Raw genomic sequence first — 23677 nt, 5'->3', positions numbered from 1 at the left:
TAGAAGACATTGCGAGATTACAGTCAATTATAGAGTTAACTTCTTGGAGAAAAGCGGAAATATAAATATGTTAGAGGTTTGTGCAAGAAATAAGTAAAAATGAGCAGATGAGGCATTTACTCTGTCTAGTACCATATTAACACTTTAAAGCTATGACTAAAGTATAGTCAACAAAGATAAAACACGGCAAGAGTATGTTTTAAAACTATACATTATCCACAGTTTTTAAAAGGACTATCTTTTAAAACAAAAGGTTTAGTAATTTTTTAAAATAATTTTGATTAAAATGGCAAAAGTATTTCCTCACATATAGAACCACATTACATTTTTCTGCCTAACATTAATTAGACATCCTCCCTCTGCCTCTGCTAATGCTGAGGATGCTAGAATACCAAGCCACACTTAAACATTTTTAATTTCACTTCAAGTGTTTTGGAACCTCAGTTTTAATCTCTGACATAAAGGAAGAGGACTATCCAAACAAGTACCAGAGCTGTCTTTTTCCTTATGACATTGTATAACACTCAGAGAAACTTTGGCTGCATCTGGGAAATAGTTTTCTTCACATTCAGCTGTTTTAGAAGCCTGAACATACTGTTCCATTTCTTTAATATGTATCTGAGGGTTACTCAAATTGTTGGCATCTTTTTTCTTGAATTGGGCTGCTTTGTGTTTCTGAAAACTCTGCTTCATTTTTTCTGTTGCATTCTTAGTTTTCCCAAATACTGGGGGACTTTCTTCAAGAGAGGCATTTCTGTCAAAGCAAACACTTTCCTTCATTACCATTTTCTGAGTGGTTTGCAAATCAACTTTTCTACTATGACCTAAAGAAGTATTCAGTGGCTCAACTCTAACATCAGAGGTCTTTGCTATCATATTTTTGACATAAGGGATAGCAGTATTCCCTTTATAGTTTTCTTGAAACAGCTGTTCTCCTTTTAGAACTTTACAGTCCCCAGATTCACTTTGCAAATAAATTCCTAGAAGATCCTTGGAAAGATGTGACGGACAATCAGCACTACTGTTAGCAATACAAGATTCTTTTACTGTGAGTGAGGATACAGTTTTCAGGTCCACACCTGGTTGTACATCATCCTGAGGATGTGATGATTTTATAAGTATTCGTTCCTTTAAAGGCAAATCTCGAAGATGTAAATCAGTAATGCCAGAAAGTAGATGCTCTTCAGCACCAGTCTTTTGACGATCCCAATCCAACACTTTGTCAACGTTGGTAGTGCACCATTCTGATTCACAGGACAATTGTCCTGGGATATGTTTAAAGCTATCATAAATGGCTGCTTCAAGTTCTGATTTCTGACCATGAGAGAAAGTCTTCCTTGGAATAGCTGGAGAATTACTAAAAGAAGTTCCATCCCAATCAATGGTGCTCAAGTGTAGATCATCAATCGCTGTCACATTTTGGGATGAGATACTTGGTTGACTAGATTCTGAAATTAGAGATTTACTGACAGCTTTCTGCATAGCCAAAGGTTTTGAAGAAGATATGAACTGTTCTTGTGTATTTAAACAGAGAGCATCTTCAGATAAAAGCAAGCTATTCAGTGACGCAGAAAGAGATTCCTGGGGTAATGTAGAATCAGGAAAAAGTTTCAAATTTAATTGTGAATTCTGCTTAGAAGATATTTCACTTGTGGGTTTTAAAGTTATGAGTGACTGAAAACTCACATCATCTGTTTTTGGCAAATAGTTTTCTTTAGGCTTAGCTTTCATGCCTAAAAAGAAAAAAAACAATATAATTAAAATCTCTTTTATTTTACTTAACTTGAGTAAACTAAAGAGTTCAGACTAAAACCTATATAAGCAATTTTTGCTATTTTGTCTCAATGCATTCCTGGAAACTGTGTTGTAAGTAATTATGACAATAATTATTAACAACATGTTACAAAATATTTTCTTCTAGAAACAATGTTATAATCAAATTCTTTTCCTTACAGAGTTCTGGGAAATAAAGAAAATGCATTTATAATCCAAAATATATCACATATACAATTTGCTCAATAAATGATTGGTGTAATTACTATTATTAACATTTGGTTAAGTTATCAGACACAAATGAGAATGGTTTACTCTCGGCTTTTCAGCTTCAAAAGGAAGTAAGTCAAGACAAAGAAGCAAGTGTATAAGCCTTAATCTTATATGGAACTTTCAGCAAAATTTAGACAATATAGTTTCAAATAGAACAGACAGCTCCTCTACATCTGTGTGTGGCATAAATAGCTATCAAATAAAGATACTTACTTTTCTTTTTCTTCTCTTTAATTTCTAACTTTTGTTTTTGGTAAACAGCAACTATCTCAGGAAAAGCTGCTTCAAATAATGATTCTTCTTCTATTGTTTGTAGAACTAATTCTCCATGATCATCTTCTATAGCATAATGTTCTAAAAGATTAAAAGTACAGTAAAACAGCCTTAATTATAGATTTAAAGAATTCAAATTTTCCAAGTAACTAAACTACCAGTTAAACTAAGTAATTCACAAATGAATACTTTATTGTAAATCTTGCTTTACAACTCTACTCTTTTTTTTTTTTAATATGTTTAATTTTTTTTTTAGGGAGAGAGAGAGAGAGAGATAGAAACATCGTTGAGAGAGAAACACTGATGACTGCCTCTTGCATACCCCTTACTGGGGATTGAGCCTGTAACCCAGGCATGTGCCCTGACCGAGAACTGAACTGGTGACCTCTTGGTCCATGGGTCAACACTTAACCAATGAACCATACCGGCTGAGCACAACTACTCTAATAATTTATTGATTCTGGTACAGAACTTATTTTCTTTCGCCTGACAAGAGCTGAAAGATTATGTTTAAATCAGAACTTTAAATTCTCTTGCTCTAGAGATGGTAGAAGCAGCTCAGAGGATAAAAATCTTTGTTTAGGTAAGGTTAGTTGGTTTTAGGCTAGTATAATCACTGTTAAAATTCCAGATAAAGAATGGGAATAGACAGTTGACTAAAACTTCAATATTAACTTTCTTTAGTGGTGGCTTCTGAAAAGAACAGGGTTGAAAAGGTCATCAAAAATATGACAGTAGTTTCCTTTCTATTCAGAGGATACAGTCTGAGACCTACAGTGGATACATGAAGCCATGAATAGTATCAAACCCTATATAGTTTTTTCCCTATACATACATACTTATGATGAAGTTTAATTGATAAATAGAAACAGTAAGAGATTAACAACAATAACTAATAATAAAATAGAACAATTATAACAATATACTATAAAGTTATATGAATGTGGTCTCTTTTTCTCTCTCAAAATATCTTCTTGTAGTGTACTCACTTTTTCACTTAAAGGAAGCACTTTACAGCTTCTCTTTGGCATGTCCAAATTGCCAGCATCACTAGTCTTGTGCCTTGGGGCCATTATAAGTAAAGTAAGGGTTACTTGAACACAGCCACTGCCATACTGTGATAGTCAATCTGATGACCAAGATGGCGGATATACAGCACGAATACGTTGGACAAAGGAATGCTTCATATCCCAGGGGGGACAGAGCAGGAAAGCACAAGATTTTATCAGGAAGGCACATAATTTAACACTTATGAATTGTATATTTCTGGAATTTTCCATTTAATATTTTTGAACCACGCTGACTGCTGGGGTAAAACCACAGAAGGTGCAACCACTAACAGGGTTTCTACTGTACTATTTTCCAGAAGTTATCAATCTCTTGAATATCTACCCAGTAGACTCATAAGCAGCTGATAAATGAAAATGAGAATGCACATATGTAAAATCTCAACAAGATATAAAAGGAGCAGACTAGATTTTTGCATTTATCCTACATGGGGGCATAACTGCATGAGAAGTGAAACTACTGAGATTATGAGTTGATAAGTTTAAAGTAGAAACAATAGAAACAGGTGAATTTAAAGTGTTTCTCAGTTAAATTAGGTTGGGGTACATGTTCTCCCTTAAAGGACAGCTCCCACAAGGATAAGTGAAAGTGAGCACCCAATCCTCAGTTCTAGACAGAGACCTGTACAGCCAAACCGGGTTAAGGCACTTTCTTTCCTGAAAATAGACTAGTTAGTGGAACTGTTCCTAAACAGCTTTCAACTGTCTTCAGCTTTCTTTTTACCTATTATTGCTTAGAAGGATTTATCTAATTCTTTATTAACTTCATTATTCAAAGTTACCTACAATTTAAACCTTCATTGATAAATCTACTCTCTCACTCATTCACCTATAATCACACAATATAATCTCAACACCAAATAGAAGTGAAACTAAGATTATTTTCCATTTAAATAATCTATGCTTTTCTTGCCTTTGGTTTTGGGGCTAATTCAAAAAGCTTACTGTATTTCTGTCTGTAGCAAAAATAAGAGTTAAGACAACTATAAATTCCCATGAAAACGGAAGAGTAAGAAAAAAAGAGGAAGAGCACCCCACATGCCATTCAGCAACTTTGATTTCTCTTTTTTTTGTTAATCATCCCCCGAGGATTTTTTCCCCCCATTGATTTTTAGATAGAGTGGAAGGGAAGGAGGGAGAGGGAGAGGGGAGAAAGAGAGAAAAAGAGACAGAGACAGAAAGAGAAATAGAGACATTGATGTGTCTTTCTCACACTGAGTGGTTGCCTCCTCATGTGCCCCGACTGGGACCATGGATTGAACCTGCAACCCCGGTACGTGCCCTAGATTGGGAATTGAACCTGTGACCTTGCAGTGCACAGGCCAACGCTCCAACCACTGAGCTATATAATATTTGGTAAACACGTATGGTGAAATGTTAGAAATTTTGCTTAAATTGAATACATACCAGGCTTTTCCCATTCTACTTCAAAGCAATGAACTCCATTTCTGATCCGGTTTTTAACAATTCTGAAAAATGAATTCATCTAATGAGGTCAAATTTCATGAGTTCTTTGGAAGTTTTCAATTTGTAGACTGAATAGTTCAATTTCCACTGATTTTTATCATATTTAAGGAATTACCACAGTTATTCTTCGACTAATGTATTCAAAAGATACTTTTATTGTTTGGTATATAGAGCTTATAATTATTAGATCCTGAGTAGACTGTTCTTTTCATTATTATTCAGTGTATCACTTTTGCAAAATAATAACTTTTGTTTTAAAGTCTATTTTGTTTCTGTTAATTTTGCTACAACATTTTGGTAAATATTTTCCTGGTAAATCTTTTAAATATCTTTATTTTCAAACTTTGTGTAGTTAGCTATATTCAGTACATTGTCTATAAGCTGAATATTGTTGAATTTTGTTTACTTGTCCAATATAATGTTTTTAATAGATGAGGTTAATCCTCTTACATTTATTATGATTACTAACATAATAAAACTCATTTGTATCTCTTATTTTGTTTTCTGTTACCAACCTTTTTCTTTGCTTTGCTACTTTCCCCTTACTATATTCTTCTGGTTTGACAGTCTTTTTTTTTTTAAATCCTTATCCGAGGATGTTTATTGATTTTAGAGAGAGAGGAAGGGGATAAAAACATCAATGTGAAATATCAATCAGTTGCCTCCTGAACACGCCCTCACTGGGGATCAAACCCGAAACCTGACTGAGAGTCAAACCCGCAACTTTTTTTTTTTTTGTACAGACAGAGTGGGAGGGAGAGAGAGGAAGAGAGAGAGAGAAACATCAATGTGAAAGGGACACATCGAGTGGCTGCCACCCGCACGACCAACCAGGGCCGAGGACAAACTGCAACCAAGGTACATGCCCTTAGCAGGAACCGAACCCGGGTCTCTCCGGATCGCAGGCGGGCGCTCTAACCATTGAGCCAAACCAGCCAGGGCCAAACCCGCAACTTTTTAGTGGACGGGATGGTGCTCCAATCAACTAAGCCACCCGTCCAGGGCTTGGTTTGATAGTTTTATATTCCAATTTTATGTGTTGGTTAGGAAAATAGAGGTTGTATTTCTAATGTTTTAGTCATTACCCTTGTATGTCCACATGTATACTTTGGAAGTTTTAATTTATGATGATATTTTAATCATCAAGCATTATGCAGATAACTATGTATATATTTTTCCAGTCAGTTTATTCAATTAGCTATGTTTTCTCAATTTTTATGCTGACCACTATTTCTAGTTATCTACTTCTTCCCCCTGGGTTCAGTTTTCTTCCTGCTGAATGAAGTACATCCTTTAACAGTGCTTTTAATGAGGATCTGTGAGTGGTAAACTCTTAGTCTTTATATGTCTGAAAATGCCTTAGCAACCAGTGAATAATATTTTAATGATATCTAGGTTGCCAATTATTTTTACTCAAAGCTTTTGAAATAATATTCCATCATGTTCTGGCATCTATTACTGTTATGAAAGATATATGCCACCTGATTGTCTTTTTTGTAGTTTATCTTTTTTCTTTGATACTTTCCCCTCAACTTTTAACTTTGAAAGTTTCAAACCTTTAGAAAAGTTGCAAGAATAGTACAAAGATCACTCACATAGTCTTCACTGAAATTTACCAATTTTGTTTTAGTCCCTCTATTCACTTTTTTTTTTTTTAATCCTCACTCGAGGACATCTTTCCATTTTTTGTTCAGATAGAGCGGGAGGGAGAGAGAGGAAGAGAGAGAGAGAGAAACATCGATGTGAAAGGGACACATCGAGTGGCTGCCACCCGCACGACCAACCAGGGCCGGGGACAAACTGCAACCGAGGTACGTGCCCTTAGGGGGAACTGAACCCGGGTCTCTCTGTACCGCAGGCCGACACTCTAACCGCTGCGCCAAACCGGCCAGGGCTCTATTCACTTTTTTTTTATTCCTTTTCTGGTCCACTGAAATAATTATCTGGTTAATCCTGGCTATATCTTTTTATAGTATTTCTTTCTTTTAATAATCCATTATCACTCTGTGTTTGAAATGGAAAAGTATGTCAGAGCATGAAGTTATCTTGACTGTAAGCCCCGAATAACCTTTTATTATTCCAGTAGACCTTTCCTCTATCTTTATAAAGATATTAAGAAGAAAATTTCAGATCGTAAGATATTCAAATACAAACATGGAAACTTCTTCAAACAATTCATACCGAATTGGCTGTAGTTGATTAGAGTTCCTTCTACCAAGTCTCCTTTCTGTCATGTCATAGTGGGTCAAAAGTACCAACAATTTGTCACATGCATAGTGATTGGGCCACTCCATTTTTTCAAGAGTAAATCTCTGTGAATGTAATAAAAATGAAACAAGGTTTTCTTATCTCTTAGAGACAAATAGCACTCAGGTAACATTATTTTTTCCTTCAGAAGTAACACTAGTTAAGGTGGTATCACTGGAAGAACAAGGAGCCTCCTAAGGAGGCGATACTGCATAATAATGAAGTGTGAGGGTTCTCCATTTGAATGCCAACATATTTCCTAGGGTAAATTACTTAACCTCTCTTAGCATCAGTTTTCCTTAGGTAAAATATAACCCACCTCACAGATCATGAAGATGAAGTGATTATTGCATGTTAAATATAATAGCAAATTTTAAATGTTCAATAAATGTTGGTTACCATTATTATTTCTGTTGGTAGGAATAAGCAACAAGTAGTTGTAACCACTCTTATCCTTTCTTATCTTTCTACTATCCAACTTCATACTGTAAAGAATTTATTTTCAGATACCTGAAACAATAATAAATCAGGTCTTTGGTACCTGACTGCCTTTATCAATTTATCCCTGTTCAAAAGGAATTCTTGAATAACCTAGCAAGAGAAAAGAAAATACAAACTGAGACTTCAAACTTTTAAAAAAGCTTCTGAAATAAATACACTTGAATTACTAGTCATTACCTCATGGAATGGGAATCCCTCACAACTGCAAGCTTTTCTGAAAATAAATTATATATATATATGTTATTAATACAATCAGACTCAAACCATCTCATGTAGTCTCCCCTCATTTAATGAAAAATATCCTTGTATAGTACCCCGGTCATCAAGTTTCACTTTGAATAACTATTAAATTACCATCTCCTGAGATGACCTAATTTTTTAACCGAATCAAGAAAAGGATTTTGTGAAATGTTACTAATTTAGACAAGGGGAAGGTTATACGGAAATAATTTAACAACATGTGTACAAAATAGGTCATGTCAGAAAATAATGAGTTAAAAAAACAAAACTTACTTCTTAATATTATTCTCTACTGCAATCAGTTGCCTATCATTCTCTGTTCGGTGCCACTCACAGGGACAACAGTATTCATAATCATGTGGTTCACAGTATCGATCAGACTGACATAATTTGCATCCATTACGTTCATGATCCTTAGGTGAACCTTTAGGAGGATACAAAAAAGGGTAATTTTCACTACTTTTTAGAATTATCTTCTACATGTACTTTTTTCTTGTTCTTATCCAATTTTTTAAAAATGCATAATGCCTAACTTATAGAAGGGTTTCAATACATTTAGGATGAATAGAGTGATTCTTAAGGTGAAGCAGATCATAAGCTATTACTATCACGACACTTTTTTCTTTCTGTAAATTCCTCTTCTATCTGAAAGCATTCATTAGTAATTCGAAATTATACATTCATAATAATCAACAATAAAAAACTGTGGGTAATTTGATAACTAAGTGAAAGTAAAGTAGGCTATAATTATTAGTATTATGAAAGATTATTTACTTAATAGAATAATTCATGAAATGGCTTCTATAATCAGAATATTAAAAGAATACAGCAATTATCTCTTCTAGTATCCAGCTCTTTGTTGCCTGTATAACTATTTTTAAACTATTCTTGGAACACGAACAAATTATGACTGTGACAAGGGTGTGGGGCCAGAGGTCCCTTTAAAAGGAAAGCATGAACACTTTCAACATTGTTTTGAGAATACAGAAGAGAATAAATAATTGATATGTCCTAAAATTGTCATTTATAAGTTATCTAGAAACTATAGAATAGAAACTTATCTATAAAAATGTTTTTATTCCTGCCCGGCCAGTGTGGCTCAGTGGTTGAGTGTCGACCCATGCACCAGGAGGTTGCTGGTTTGATTCGTGATTAGGGCACGTGCTCAGGTTGTGGGCCAGATCCCCAGTGGGGGGCATGCAGGAGGCGGTCAATCAATGTTCTCTCTCATCGATGTTTCTATCTCTCTCTGTCCCTCTCCCTTCCTCTCTCTCTAAAATCAATAAAAAATAAATAAGTTAAAAAAATGTTTTTATTCCATGATTTCATCTATAATGTAACCATGTTAATGAAAACATACTAAGACAAATAAAGTAGAATTTCTTTTAAAAGATGACCTAACATGATCTCTTACTCTCTCCTGAGAGTGAAAAACCTTTCTAATCTACTACGTATCAGTGACATCATTTTTCTTTTCTTTTTTTGTGATACGTGCCCCTACCAGGAACCAAACCCAGGACTCTGTGGTCCGTAGGCCGATGCTCAACCGCTGAGCCAAACTGGCCAAGGCTTCTTTTCTTTTCTTTCTTTTAACTAAAACTAATGAACAGAAACCAAGCTATTTTCTATAATAATGAACATGTTTTAGAAATTAGTTTCAAGGCACTATCTTCACACAATAAAAATGTTACTACAGGACAATTAAGAACCATTATGTATATACATGTAAATGACTGATATAGAAACAAATAGTTTCAATTCCTTTTTCCCCTAAGACTGTTAGTATACTTTTCCCCTTAAAACAGATTTCTATATTAAGAACATAATTTTAAGATCTAAGTGATTGGGATTCATAGTTTGAAACTGCACTTACCCTATATTTATCATTTACATCACATTATTTCATTTAACTAACGTTTACTGAGTGGCTACTATGTATATATGACAACTCCTGATGCTGAGGACTCCCAATCTAGCAGGAATGATAATGTAAAATGTAACTATAAGAACAGGGATGAAAATGTGGGTATCCCACACTAATATTCCAAGGTATCATTACCTATGTCTGCTTACCTGGATGGAAACACACAGTGCAATGAGCCAGTTTTTTAATAACTAGTGGTTGTTGATTAGAGTAACAAGATTTTTCACTCCATTGAGTAAACCTTTAAAAGAAAATGGTTTTAAAAAGAAAGAAACAAACAAACAAAAAAAATCAAGGTCACCAAAATGCCATGTTCTCAAGTATCAGGTTATTCTGTTCCCTTTCACCTGACAATTTATTTTCCCTTTGGTGGTAAATAAAATTGCTGGCCTAGCCTGGGAAAACCCTCAATCTGTGTACCTCATTTATTTAAAAAAATTAAAAAAAAAAATATTTTTAAACTTTTATCGATTTTTAGAGAGGAAAGGAGAAGGAGATACATAAACATGAGGGCGAAACATCAATCAGCTGCCTCCTGCACGTGCCCTACGGGGGATCTAGCCCACAAACCAGCATGTGCCCTTACCTGGATTTGAACCAGCAACATTTTGGGTGCATGGAAGGATGCCCAACCAATTGAGCCTCACTGGCTAGGGCTGCACCTCAATTTTTAAATGTGGCTCCAAGGACAGAATTACAATAAGGGAAGAAAAACAACATCAGAGACAAGGAGAGGGAGAGGAAAGGAAAGAGCATGTGTGTGTGTATTCATATACTTATTCAGCATTTTTTTAAAAAAACAATCAGCACTTAGGCATAGATGTAGGGCAGCGGTTCTCAACCTCTGGGTCGTGACCCCTTTGGGGGTCGAATGACCCTTTCACAGGGGTCACCTAAGACCATCGGAAAACACGTATTTCCGATGGAAATTCATAACAGTAGCAAAATTACAGTTATGAAGTAGTAACGAAAATAATGTTATGGTTGGGGGTCACCACAACATGAGGAACTGTATATTAAAGGGTTGCGGCATTAGGAAGGTTGAGAACCACTGATGTAGGAAGAATGATTTGTACGAATCTGTTTTTGATATCTTTTCTAAATGCCAGAGTATAAAACAAACAGAATTATGTACATGAACACTTCTATGTATCAAAATAAGGGTGAAGGACAAAGTATAAAACTAAATAAAACTTTAAGCTTCTGGGTTAAAAACTGTTCAAAAAAATATAGATCATTTGAAATTGTTGTTTTCTTAATCTCTTATGCAGACAGCAAAAACACTACTTGTTTAATGAAAGATTTTAAGAAAATATATATTACTGCTAAAATGTCTACTAAATAAAAGTTAATTTTTGGCTAAAGTTCCATATCAACATAAAACTACCAAGAGGACAGTTAAACATTATCATAAAACATGAGGTCTGAATTGTTCCTTTACTTACAGAAGTTAAAGTTCTAATAAAAAGTTAAATTAGCTCTTCAGTTCACTGTGTAGTAACTGGCACTAAGACTTATTATTTAGCTGTGGGAATTTATAACTCATATACTATAAAGACCAAGTAAAGCTTGCTAAGAATTAGCATTAATTGCTGCTGACTGATGGAAAATAACAGAGCTTCAAATGTTAAAAATAAACAGGGGGAAACTCAGTCTAAGTTAATCAAAATTAAAACAACATAATCATAACAAAAAATGTAACTTCATTATTTTCAAATGTTAGGACCAAAATTTAATAAAATGTTTCCAAAAGTACAAAGTTATTGAAACTGTTTCAATAAGGATGATTTGTTGTTAGCCCAGGACCATATTTGCTTTTATATCTTCTTCGTATTATTTTTTACAATTCCCAAATAATTCCTTCACTTACCTCCATGCCAAAGTATACATTTTTGTCCTACTTTGGCATAGTAATCACTGATATCAATAATACATTTATTAAAGGCTTAAATCTATCAACAGCTTTATAGCTGAACGAGAAGTATTACAGGAAAGAACACAGTGATTTGAGATTGTTTCCATGGTCATTCCTTCCTGATTTCTACAACCAACGTTTCCCTTCACCCACTCACCATTTCAAACCTAACTGGAGCCAAGACTGGTTTAAGTCTTCAGTGTTCTCATTCTTTCCTTCAGTCACTCTATTTTGTCACCATTAATATTAATTTCTATAAACCACTGCTTTCATCAAACAAATATAATCCATGTAATTTCAAAACTAAATAGCATAGTTTATAAATTTCAATGTATTCTGTATCTTACTTTAAATTGTACAGTCTAAATTAATTTCAATTATGTATGAGTAAATGTATGGTTATAGAACAAAGGGAAGCCAAGTAAAAATTTTGACTTCTAAGTGTTATTATTAAATATTTATAAGATGTCAGGTGTTTCATTTATAAAAATAAAATCAATATCAAAGTATTTTATCTAAAAAATAATTTTAAGGATAAAATTGTTTTAATGTTATATTATCTTTACTTGGTGGTAAAATAGTCTAAAATAGCCTATGGCAAATGCCCATGGTTATAAATAAATGCATTTGTCATTTACTACTTGTGTTTATAGTGAGCTAATACTATTGAAAAAAATATAGTATAACTTAGGATATACAGGGGTGGGCTTACAGTTGTGAGCATGCAATACAAAATTTATTCTTGTATTATTAATTATTGTATTATTTTCCATAAGAACTGTAGACCTACTTTTGCCCAACCCTGTATACTCTCATCTCTTTGGAGAACTTCAGATAAATAAAAAGTGATTTCAAATAAAATATGAATCAGTTTAAAAATACAAAACCCTTTTTGGAAAGCATAATACTTTTTATAATATTCAGTATCAAATTCAACAATAAAAGTCTAATGTCACAAGAAAACTTAATTTTTAGTTACCTCTGAAGTAAACTTTGCCCTTTCAAAATCTTTATAAGTTTTAATGCTTGCTCTTTTCCAACTCCAGGGACTCCCTTTCAGGAAGTGGGAAAAGAAATTCAAATGTTAATCACTAGAAAATGAATAAAGTACAGTAAGTCCATTCAATAGAAGACTGCACACCTGAAAGAATGAGGCAATTATGTAATGACAGGAAAAGATGTCCAAAATACATCGCTGTGAGAGAGATGAAAACCCAGAATAGCCTATAGTGTAAGTAAAACAACAATTACATTATAAATCTATGCAAAAGAAAAAAGTCAAAGACTTATATACGAAACCACTGACAGGGTTTATTTTAGGGGTAGGAAGAACAGAAATTGAGAGGGCGTTCACTTCCTTTGTTAATTATTTGAATATTTATTTTTACCTAACTTTATGTTATATTGATAATCAGGAAAAAGTATGTTCATTTAGAGATATGAACATTTAATTTTTAAAGACCCGGATGTGAAAAGAGAACAAACGAGTTCCAAGTTAACCCTTGAAATTAACAACTTAAGAAAATTAAAACAAGCTTCAACCCAGTAATTATATTCACACAACAATTTCTGGTTTAAGTTAAGTCTTCCAGTTCCTATAAAAGTTTATGAGTATGTTCTTATAAGCAAGGCTGCTATTTAATCCATATGCACTGGGACAGACACACCAGATTTAAAATACTCTCCAAACATCCTGAGTACCTGCTGGCAAACCTTCTAACTGGAATACCATTCCCAACCCACCAAGATCCTGCTACTAAAATAGTAGCACATGGCACAACAGAAGGCAACCACAAACCTATGTCTTTGGCTTACTAATGTCAAATATTTTGTCTATTACCCTTTCTGTATTAGACTTTAGCTCCATCTTAACATTTTTTAAGACAAATCATTAGTATACAGTCTTAACAATCTTTAAGTAAACAATATAAATAGGTGGCAGTTTTGGTTACAAAGGATATAAATGTTCAAAATAGCTCGGGATAATGCATAATGTTAACACCACTACAGTGTACATTAGTGGTTTCTGAGTTTGCCAATTTTTTCTTACATTCAACATTGGGCTACTTCTAGTTTTTAAGATATAACAATTACATAAGGAAAATAGAACTTTCCTATTTCAGAATTACAATTATAATAAAATAATTACTTTTTGTGTTATTTAAAAGTTTCACGCAGCTGGTGTGGCTCAGTGGTTGAGCACTGACCCATGCATCAAGAGGTGACTGGTTCAATTCCTAGTCAGGGCACATGCCCAGGTTGTGGGCCAAGTCCCCGGTGGCAGACAATCAATATTCTCTCTCATCGATGTTTCTCTCTCCCTCTCCCTTCCTCTCTCTCTAAAATCAACAACAACAACAACAAAAACAAGAAAAATTTAAAAAAAAAAAAAAAAAGTGTTATTCCTCCTGCTTCCTTCACTTTCTAGTTTTTTTTTAATCCACACCCGAGGATATTTTTTCCCATTTATTTTCAGATAGAGCAGGAGGGAGGGAGGGGCGGAGGGAGGGAGAGAGAGAGAGAGAAACATCGATGTGAGAGAGACACCTGGAGTGGTTGCCTCCCACACAACCCCAGCCAGGGCTGGGGATGAACTGCAACCAAGGTACGTGCCCTTAGCTGGAATTAAACCTGCGACTCTTTGGTCTGAGGGCCGACACTCCAACCACTGAGCCATACTGGCCAGGGCTACTTACTAGTTTAAAAAAAAATGATTTCTCCATCTGGTCACTGAGGAAATAAATTAGAAATTAGAGTTAATAATTTGACTTCCCTGGTATTTATTCCTCTCTCCTAAGCTCCAGCTAAAATAAATTATATGTCCTCCTTCTCTAGATGTCTCGTGGGAATACAGTATACTGTATAGTATAACGAGGGATTCAGTAAGAAGAGATGATCAGCCCTGGCCGGTTTGGCTCAGCGGTTGGAGCATCGGCCTGCAGACCAGAGAGTCCTGGGTTCAGCTCCTGCTAAGGGCACGTACCAAAAAAAAAAAAGCATCAACTGATAAATGCATGAATAAGTGGAACAACAAATGGATGTTTCTATCTCAAATCAATAAATAAAAATTAAAAAAAAAAAAAAAAAAAGAAGAGATGATCAGTCGGGACATAATAATGGGACTACATAATAAGGGCTACAATACAAGACATTTCATATTTTTAAATATAGTATTTAAGAATAGAGTTATCCTTGTAATTCTTAATTCATCACTTACTTATTATACCTGTTTGTTAGAGTACTATATTGTGCATCTTAAGATATAAATAAAAGGTTTTCTGAACAAAATTGAATGTGATGCTAAGAGGCATGGAAAGATGAATGGCTTACCCCACTAATCATGTAGCCTAGCAACAGTGATAACAACACTGAGCATGCGCACAGCTGGAAGCTAAAGACTGAAAACCAAACAACAGATAAAACAGTGATAGAAACTAACATTGGTATGATACAAGAAGAGTAATTCCTTTATTTCTTTTAAAGAATAGTTGAATTTGAATATGAATCTCATTTTTTTAAAAAATGTATTTCTATTGATTTTCTTAGAGAGAAAGGAAGGGAGAGACAGAAACATTGATGTGAGAGACACATCGATCGGCTGCCTCCTGCATGCCCCCTACCAAGGATTGAGCCTATAACCCAGGCATGTGCCCTGACCAGGAATCAAACCAGGACCTCTCAGTCGTGGGACAACACTCAATCCACTGAGCCACACTGGCCCAGCAAATGTGAATCTCTTAAATCTAGGGCAATGTTTTATTGAGTTTCAAGCTGTGATAATAGTTATCATTCTATTTTCATTTATAACCTTCAGTGTCATAATGAGTCAGCTTTTTAATGCTAGTTGAAATACTATTTTAGTTATTAAATAGTTTATTATGCCTAAAATTACACTCAAAATTAGATTCTTAATCATATAACCATTATATTCATATTTATGCAGATTGTAAGGAACAAAAGACACACTATGAATAGTAAATAAACACAATTTCAGTGTACCTTTGGAAGATAATCACAGCCAAGTAGTATTGCCAGTCCAACCAGTGCATCTCTATCCAAACCTAGTTTACTCTTGATAGATGACATTGTATAACAGTCAACATGTGGATCCTATAAGAAAGTACAGGTCTGTTTAATCTTTAAAAAGTAAATATTTATACATTAAACATTACAAAAAATATGTCCAATGTGTCTAAATGTTTAATTATTCCTAAAAGTTTAAATTGAAAAATTATCCTGATCACCAGACTATTCATAGAATCTAATACTTCAATATCTGGAAATAAAGTCACAGTTTCAAAAATGGCTAACCATTTTAGTATTCATGTTTTTCCTCTTTATTGCTTAAAAAAAATTTTTTTTTAGAGAGAGACATAGAAACATCAATGTGAGAGAGAAACATCAATCAGCTGCCTCCTGCATGCCCCACACCAGGGATAGAACCCGCCACCCAGGTATATGCCCTGACTGGAAATTGAACTGGAACCTCTCAGTCCTTGGGACGACGCTTGAGCCACACCGGTCGGGCTCTCTATTGCTTTTTGATGTACACAAAAGTAAATTTTCATCTTAAAAAATTAAACACTGTAAAATGTATATTACTCAAAGAAAACATTCCCTATAATTGCATCTTCTAAAGTTAACATTAATAGTGTGGTGCATATTCTTCTAAAATAACTTTTCTTTAACACACATACACAAATATTTATTAACTATATTTTAAGCCCTGGCCAGTTTGGCTCAGCAGTTAGAGTGTTGGCCCGTGTACCAGAGACCTGGGTTCAGTTCCCGCTGGGGGCTCGTACCTTGGTTGCAGTTTGTCCCCGGTCATGGTGGAGGTCGTGTGGGTGGCGACCAGTTGATGTGTCTCTCTCGCGTCTATGTTTCTCTCCATCTCTTCCTCCCTCTCTCCCTCCCCCTCTATTGGAAGATAAATGTGAAAATGTCCTTGGGTGAGGATTAAAAAACAAACAAATAAAAACTATATTTAAGTAAAACAGGATTATATAAAAGAACAATTTTGCAACATTTCTTATCTACTAATATGGCTGCATATTTTAATGTTAATATTACATGCAATTTTAATAACTGCTTACTCTCACATTATATCGACTCTGAGGCAGTGTTTCTCATTGGGGACACTACTATTAGCATTTTTGGAGAGATAACAGAAATGTCTGACAAGAAGTTTAGCTTTCCTGGCTCCATTCCACCAAATGTCTATAGTTTGTTTCCCTAGTCCCACCTAGAATAGTTGTAAGCATAACATCCCCTAGTAGTACCTTCCTAGATGAGAACCATGGCTGTGTTTAACTATTCTCTATCCATGGGCATTAGGGTTGTTTGTCAAATTTTTATAATTATTGACAATGCTGCAAATAACATCCTTGTATATTTCTCCTTGCACATTTTGGAGGCATTTTTGAGCATAAATTACTAAAAGTAGAAATTCTGGGTCAAAGCAATAAATTTCATATGCAATTTTATAATATACTAATAAAACAAATTTATAATTAAAGTATGTGAAACAAGTCAAGTCCTTAAGAGAAATCCATATTTCAAAGAGAATGAACTATGTGGCAATATTTAGTAACAGCAAGCATTTTACTTAGCCATTGCTATGTGACAGGCATTGTGGTAAGCATTTTATATGCATTTTTTTTCATTTAATCATTTAATAATCCCTTTAAAAAATTAGTTTGTAAAATAAATGCTGATAAAGAGAAAGAAAAAATACCTTGGTATTCATAGTGAAATTCCTATAAACAGTCTGGGCCCCATAGAGGAAAGCATCTCCATCATTGGTGAGGCAGCCGTCCACATAACCACTGGCATCGAGGTAGGCACACATGGCTTCAGCTTCCCCAGCAGCTTGGACCCAGGGAATTCCTAAGCATTCCAGCAATTCAAGACACTGAAAAGAAAAAACAGAAGTCTTGAAATCTGGAACTTTTTTATTGCTAATTTTTTTCAGTGTTTAACTTACTTTTCTACATATAAATATTAACAGTAGCTATTTAGGTGTTTTACAAATTATGATACTTCAGAAACAATCGAAAATGCGAACACTGAATATTTTATGGCATTAAAGAATGATTGCTAAACTTTCAGGTGTGATAATTTTATTGTGGTCATTTTTTATTTTATTTTTTAAGAGTCCTTATCTTTTAGACAAAGGTACTGAAATATTGAAAGTGAAACAGTATTATATCTGGAATTTGCTTCAAGAAAATGTGGGAATAGGGGAGTAGGGTGATAGATAAAACAAGACTGGCCAGGAGCTAATAATTGTTTAAGATTGATAATGGGTTAATTTTTTATTGTTTTAAAATTTTCTGTAATGAAAAGTTAAATACTTTTAATGCTGATTAAGTAATCCATATTTACTTTAAACAAATTTAAAAATTACTTTAAAAAAAGTAATGAACATTTAATGTTCATTATTTTGCTTAGTGGTATCTCAAGATTCTGGAAATATCTTTAAGTGATTAATAATTAATCAAATTAAGATTTACTTCTGTAAAACTACAAACATTCTGCTCACATGATGGTCAACCTAATATGGTCTTCCAAAGAAGACACTATTACACAGTTCTGGAAGTTCTCTTTTCCTCATATCATCTCTTCCGTATAATGAAACTCTCAGATGGTAGGAAACCACAGAGGGGTCAGTTGTTGATGTGTTCCCAGGAAGTCAAGTGTCTGTACAGGATGTTCCTATTAATTTGCTGATGCATAAATAATCCTCTGTGATTTTTTTGGGGATTAAGAATTTAACCCAACCGAGCAGTGTATAGTATAGTACTATATCCTAGTGTATTCTTTCTTGTCATGTATAATTCTCAAATTCAAGCACTGGGGAATACTCGGTATGGTGAAGAAGCGAGGCAACTGTAGTTTATAGAGATTGATAGAGTAAATATCTCTTTTGCTTTAACTGATCAATTGCTTGCATGCTATTACATAAGAAAAATCTCTGCCAGATGTTATCCAACGTGGACAAAGTTCAAAAAAACAAAATACTATGTTGACAGAAAGGGTTCTTTTCAGGAGAGTTTTGTTACAGACACTGTTTTATTGTAACACCATAGTTGCTTTGACCTTCCTCTAAATATCCTTTCATAATAAACAAAAGAGTTTGAAATTCACTTAAGATTCCTGTGCCACTTGTCATTCTCTTTTCAAAAACCAGCACAGAATTTGTGATGAGGCTGGTTGTAAATTTCCATACCCTAAGTGTCTGTCACATAGGGTGGACATGGTGTTGAAAGAAGACTAATTTGTGCTTTTCATGCTTATAACTAAAAGTTGGCAGTAGATTGGGAGGAAGTAGGGCCTAGTACTGAGGATACAGAAATGTAAAAATGATGCCCTGGCCAGTTTCACTCAGCAGTCAGAGCATCAACCATCGGACCAAAGAGTCTCAGGTTAGTTTCCGGTCAAGGGCACATATCTTGGTTGTGGTTCAGTCCCTGGCTATTGCTTGGGGTCGTGCGGGAGGCAACCAATCAATGTGTCTCTCTCACATCGATGATTGCCCCCCCACACACTCTATCTAAAGAAATATGAAAAGGAATAATGGGGCAAAATGCCTAAGAACACCCAAATTACTGCAATAAAGAAATAAGAATGGAATAACTACCCAAAAAGAGATGGTTATCTTTTTGCTTTATACTGGGTATTTAATGCTCTAAATATGTGGAGCATGGTTATATCCAAGAAATGATTACAGAAGAAATAATTAGAATCCAATACAGATATTTTCTTCATTTATCAATAGTCATTAAGGTGGAATAGTCAGTAACAAAAAACTATTTTTCAAAAATCAACTAGGAGCCCTAACCAGATGGCTCTGTTGGTCAGGTGTTGTCCCCCATGCACCAAGGGGTTGTCAGTTTGATTCCCAGTGGTGGTGGAGGGTGGGGGGAAGGTGGTGGTGCAGGAGGCAGCCAATGGATGTTCTGCTCTCACATTGATATTCTCTCTCCCTCTCCCTTCCTTTCTCTCTAAAAATCAATAAACATATTTTTAAAAAATCAGCTAATAAAAAATATAATTTCAAAATGATTATTAATTTATGCAATGCCTTTTAAAAAATAAAATTTTTAATAAAAATTAAAAAGAAAAACAAGGATATGATTAAAAGCTAATATAAGAAGTTTATATCCTAAATATATAAAAAACTTGAACAACGACAAAAAATTAAAACCTCAAGAAATAAGTGGGGCAAAGACATGATGGCCATTATCCTCTGAGGGACTAAATTAGGTTAAGTGTTCAACCTCAGCATTAAAAGTCCAATATATATTAAATATCTATTTATGTATTTATATGTATTACATAAACAAAAAAAGATCTTTGATTTTGAATACTAAATAATAGAAAGTTAAAACTCCTATCATTCAATGTTCTTGTGGGTACACTGATATTGCTTATATTATATTTATACTGGTAGAAAGTAATTGGTAAGAGCTATGAAATCATCCCTAATTTTGGTCTATCCATCCCACTTAAATCACAAGAAAAATTTACGTACACAAAAAATACTCATCATAACTTCACATATAATGGAAGAGCTGAAAAGTATCAATATATACAATTATGGGGATTGATTTCATAGCCTCTTACATGTTGGATAATCATTATAACAGAATGTGGCAACAGGGAAATATGGGTAAAAGTGAAAAGTCTAAGATAAAAATTATTACCCTGGCTGGCATGCTCAGTGGTTAGAGCATTAGCTCATGCACTGAAGGGTTGCAATTTCAATTTCCAGTCAAGGGGACGTGCGTGGGTTGCAGGTTTGATCCCTGGCCCCAGGGGCACGAGTGGGAGGCAACCAATCCATGTGTTCCACACTGATGTTTCCCCCTCTCTCATTTGTCTCTCCTCCTCCCTCCCTCCCGTTCACTCTCTCTAAAAATAAATGGAAAAAATATCCTTTGGTGAGGATTAACAACAACAAAAATAATAAAGCAAAATAAAAATTATTAATACACTATTATGGCAAGTTTTAAAAATATAAACATTTGAAAAAGACAAAATAATAGTAGCTTCCTATTGTTTTTATTTGTGGACAGTTTCCAAACTTTTATAAAAATATGCAATATTTTATAAATAATATATAAATATATTAAAATACAAGAATAAGTACTTTTAAACATTACAAAGGCCCAAGGAAAGCTAAATATGTCTTCAATATATGAACAATCATCAATCCTGAATAACTGAAGTATGAATTAATGAGATCTCTGTTCTGGGAATTCCTTTTTTTAAAATATGTTTTTACTTATTTATTTTTTTAGAGAGAGAAGAAAGGAGAGAGAAATTGAAACATCAATGTGTGAGAGAAACATCAATCAGCTGCTTTCTGCATGCCAACCACCAGGGATCGAGCCAACCACCTGGGAATGTGCCCTGACCAGGAATTGAACTGGGACCATTCAGTCCATGGGACGACACTCAGTCTACTGAGACACACAGGCCAGGCTGTTCTGGGAATTCTTTTAGTGGTAACATGTATCAAGTTCCTACTATATACTAGTTACTTTAGATAGTATTTAGATAGTTTCTCTCATTTTTACCACATCCCTGCAAAGTATTACTATCCTTATTTCATAGAATAGGAAATGAAGTAAATATAAATTAAACACCTTAGAGTTTCAAGATGCCAAAGCCAGGACTTGACCTTGGGTCATTTCACTCCAAAATATAAACTCTCTTCTCCATCCGCACTGGTCTGCTATATATAATAAGGTTAGTGAGTATTAAAGGTAATTGTATAACAACCTTTACCAAAGTAAAATGCTCTCTTAATTCAAATCAGAATTATTAAATCAGATCCAAATGCTCACCTCTCTTAACACTGATTTAAAATGTGATCTCCCTGTTTTCTGAGACCATGTTTTTCCAGAAGGCCCATACCGAATCTGATTCCTCTTGCTTATGACATCAGCTTTCAGCGCTGGGGGTTCCCCTTCCATAACAAATACCAGTTTTACATCCATTAGTGTTAAATGTGAGATACGAAAAAATAAGTTCCTGAAATATAAAAATTGGTAATGTATTAATCATCATATATTGATAGCAAAAGTCAACATAGCAGTATGGCTTTAATGGCAAGAACACTAGACTAGTACCTAAATGGTTGCATGCAAAAATATTTTATTTATACGATTTTAATTTCACTGGACTGAGAAATCACTGAATATTTATTTTTTGAATGTTCTTGAGCTAGATTTATGATTTTAATTGCTATGTGGAAAATGGTCTGGAGGAGGAGAGGCTAAGAGCTAAGGGAGGGAAGCCAGTGAAGATGTCACGTTAGCAGCACAGACGAGAGATGACGTTGGCATACACTAAGGTGGTGCCTCTGGACACTGAGAAAAGTTTATGAACAAACACAAAAGTTTATTTTGGAAGTAGAACTGCCAAGACTTCCTGATGGATTGAACATGGTGTGAGGTAAAACAGAGAGAGAATGGCTCCCAAAATTCTGGCTTATCATCACCAAGTAGATATGTTAAATAGGCAGCTAGATATGTGAGTCCTGAGCTTAGAAGGTAAGAGGTACAAATTCGTGAGTCATCAATATAGATGGCAGGTCTAGAAATGTTAATATATTTTAAAATTTCAAAACCGAGACACTGACTACTTATGCAATCATACATTTATATTCTAAGAACGTTTTACTGTACCTGAGGTGGGGCTTCATGACTGTTCCAATCATTTTTTTGACAGTCTGTGCTTCACATACCCATAGGCTCAGATCAACTGCAATGGTTTTCCCAGCAAGACTACTTAAGTGGATGTGTTGTTTAACAGGCTCCAAAATTTGCCACAAGTCATTCACTCCCATTCTGGCTATTATCTGCTGTTATTTGAAACACATTTTTCAAAAACTGTTAACAGACACAGAAGCTTGGAATAGGAATTCAAGCAATATGTTACGAGCTAGGTAAGAATAATTTGTAAATAGAGGAGCTTCCTTTTTTCTTTCATTTGTCAGCTTTTTGGACTCGACCAAGAATACCAAAATCATTAAAAATAGTGATAAATGACATACTGGCTACAAAATGCTGATGCAACTAACAAATTAAAATAAGGTGAATGTCACCAAATATGAGTTTCTCTAGAGTACTGAAAAAACTACTTTTAAATGTAATATAACTAAAATATTAATGACCCCCTTGTTCCTCCTCATTCTTTCCTCTTCTATGTCCTCTTTAGCAGTGGCTAAGAATAAAATTTCTCACATGGTTACCATAATACTGCATGAAATTTAGAAAATAAAAAATTACCCTCCCCCAAATAATGGTGATAATTGGCTTTGTTCTAGCTAATAACAAGAGCTAACAAATGCAGGATGGGTAGAAAAATAGGGAGCTATAAATCATTTCTTGAAAATTCACTATTTGACTTTCATATCTAAAGAGGTAACAGGCCCAGCTGGTGTGGTTCAGTGGTTGAGAGTCGACCCAGGCACCAAGAGGTCGCCGGTTCCATTCCTAGTCAGGGCAGCACATGCCCAGGTTATGTGCCAACGCCCCAGTGGGAGGCATGTAGGAGGCGGGCAATCAATCAGTGTTCTCTCTCATTGATGTTTCTCTCTCTCTCTCCCTTTCCCTTTCTCTCTCACTAAAAATAAATAAAGAAAAACAATTTTTTAAAAGAGGGAACAGGACAAGTCTCTATCACAAGCAGGAAGAGCAAAACAACAAAAGCAAGGAAGCATACAAACAAACAAACCAAAGGAAAAAAAAGTTAATAAAGGAAAACTTGGATGAAGACAGAAAATGAGAGCTGAAGGAATATGGAATCATCGTTTTAAAGAGCACTGATTGTTTTAAAGAACACTGATTGGCTTTTTAATTGTAAGGTCCCGCATGTTCATTGTGGAAAAAATAAAAATAAAAACTTTAAAAAAGAAATTTTAAAATCACCTATAGATCCACTATCCAAAGAAAACTAATGTTAAACTCTCTTCTATGTACATGA

At 34.5% G+C, this 23677-nt stretch overlaps 1 protein-coding gene across 2 annotated transcripts; it reads right to left on the bottom strand.

Moving 5' to 3' along the window:
* Positions 1-283: 283 nt before the first annotated feature.
* Positions 284-22559, bottom strand: GEN1 (GEN1 Holliday junction 5' flap endonuclease). Of its 2 annotated transcripts, none has more exons than XM_036262803.1 (13): positions 21535-21650; positions 21334-21422; positions 17418-17594; positions 15680-15790; positions 12660-12733; positions 9915-10006; positions 8115-8265; positions 7779-7815; positions 7611-7691; positions 7035-7165; positions 4794-4855; positions 2260-2400; positions 284-1733 (listed from the first exon to the last, which is right to left on the bottom strand). In XM_036262803.1, the coding sequence occupies exons 3-13, from the start codon at positions 17529-17531 to the stop codon at positions 424-426; spliced, it is 2304 nt and encodes a 767-aa protein (XP_036118696.1). In that variant the 5' UTR covers positions 17532-17594; positions 21334-21422; positions 21535-21650; the 3' UTR covers positions 284-423. The 2 variants fall into 2 exon arrangements, with proteins under 2 accessions (XP_036118696.1, XP_036118695.1); XM_036262802.1 differs by lacking the exon at positions 21334-21422 and adding an exon at positions 22378-22559 and having other exon boundaries at positions 290-1733; positions 21535-21721.
* Positions 22560-23677: the final 1118 nt, after the last annotated feature.

This window comes from Molossus molossus, unplaced genomic scaffold, assembly GCF_014108415.1.
Source record: "Molossus molossus isolate mMolMol1 unplaced genomic scaffold, mMolMol1.p scaffold_m16_p_15, whole genome shotgun sequence".
Classification (NCBI taxonomy): Eukaryota; Metazoa; Chordata; class Mammalia; order Chiroptera; family Molossidae; genus Molossus; species Molossus molossus.
Note: the sequence above shows the minus strand (reverse complement) of the source record. Positions and strands in the feature narration are given on the sequence as shown.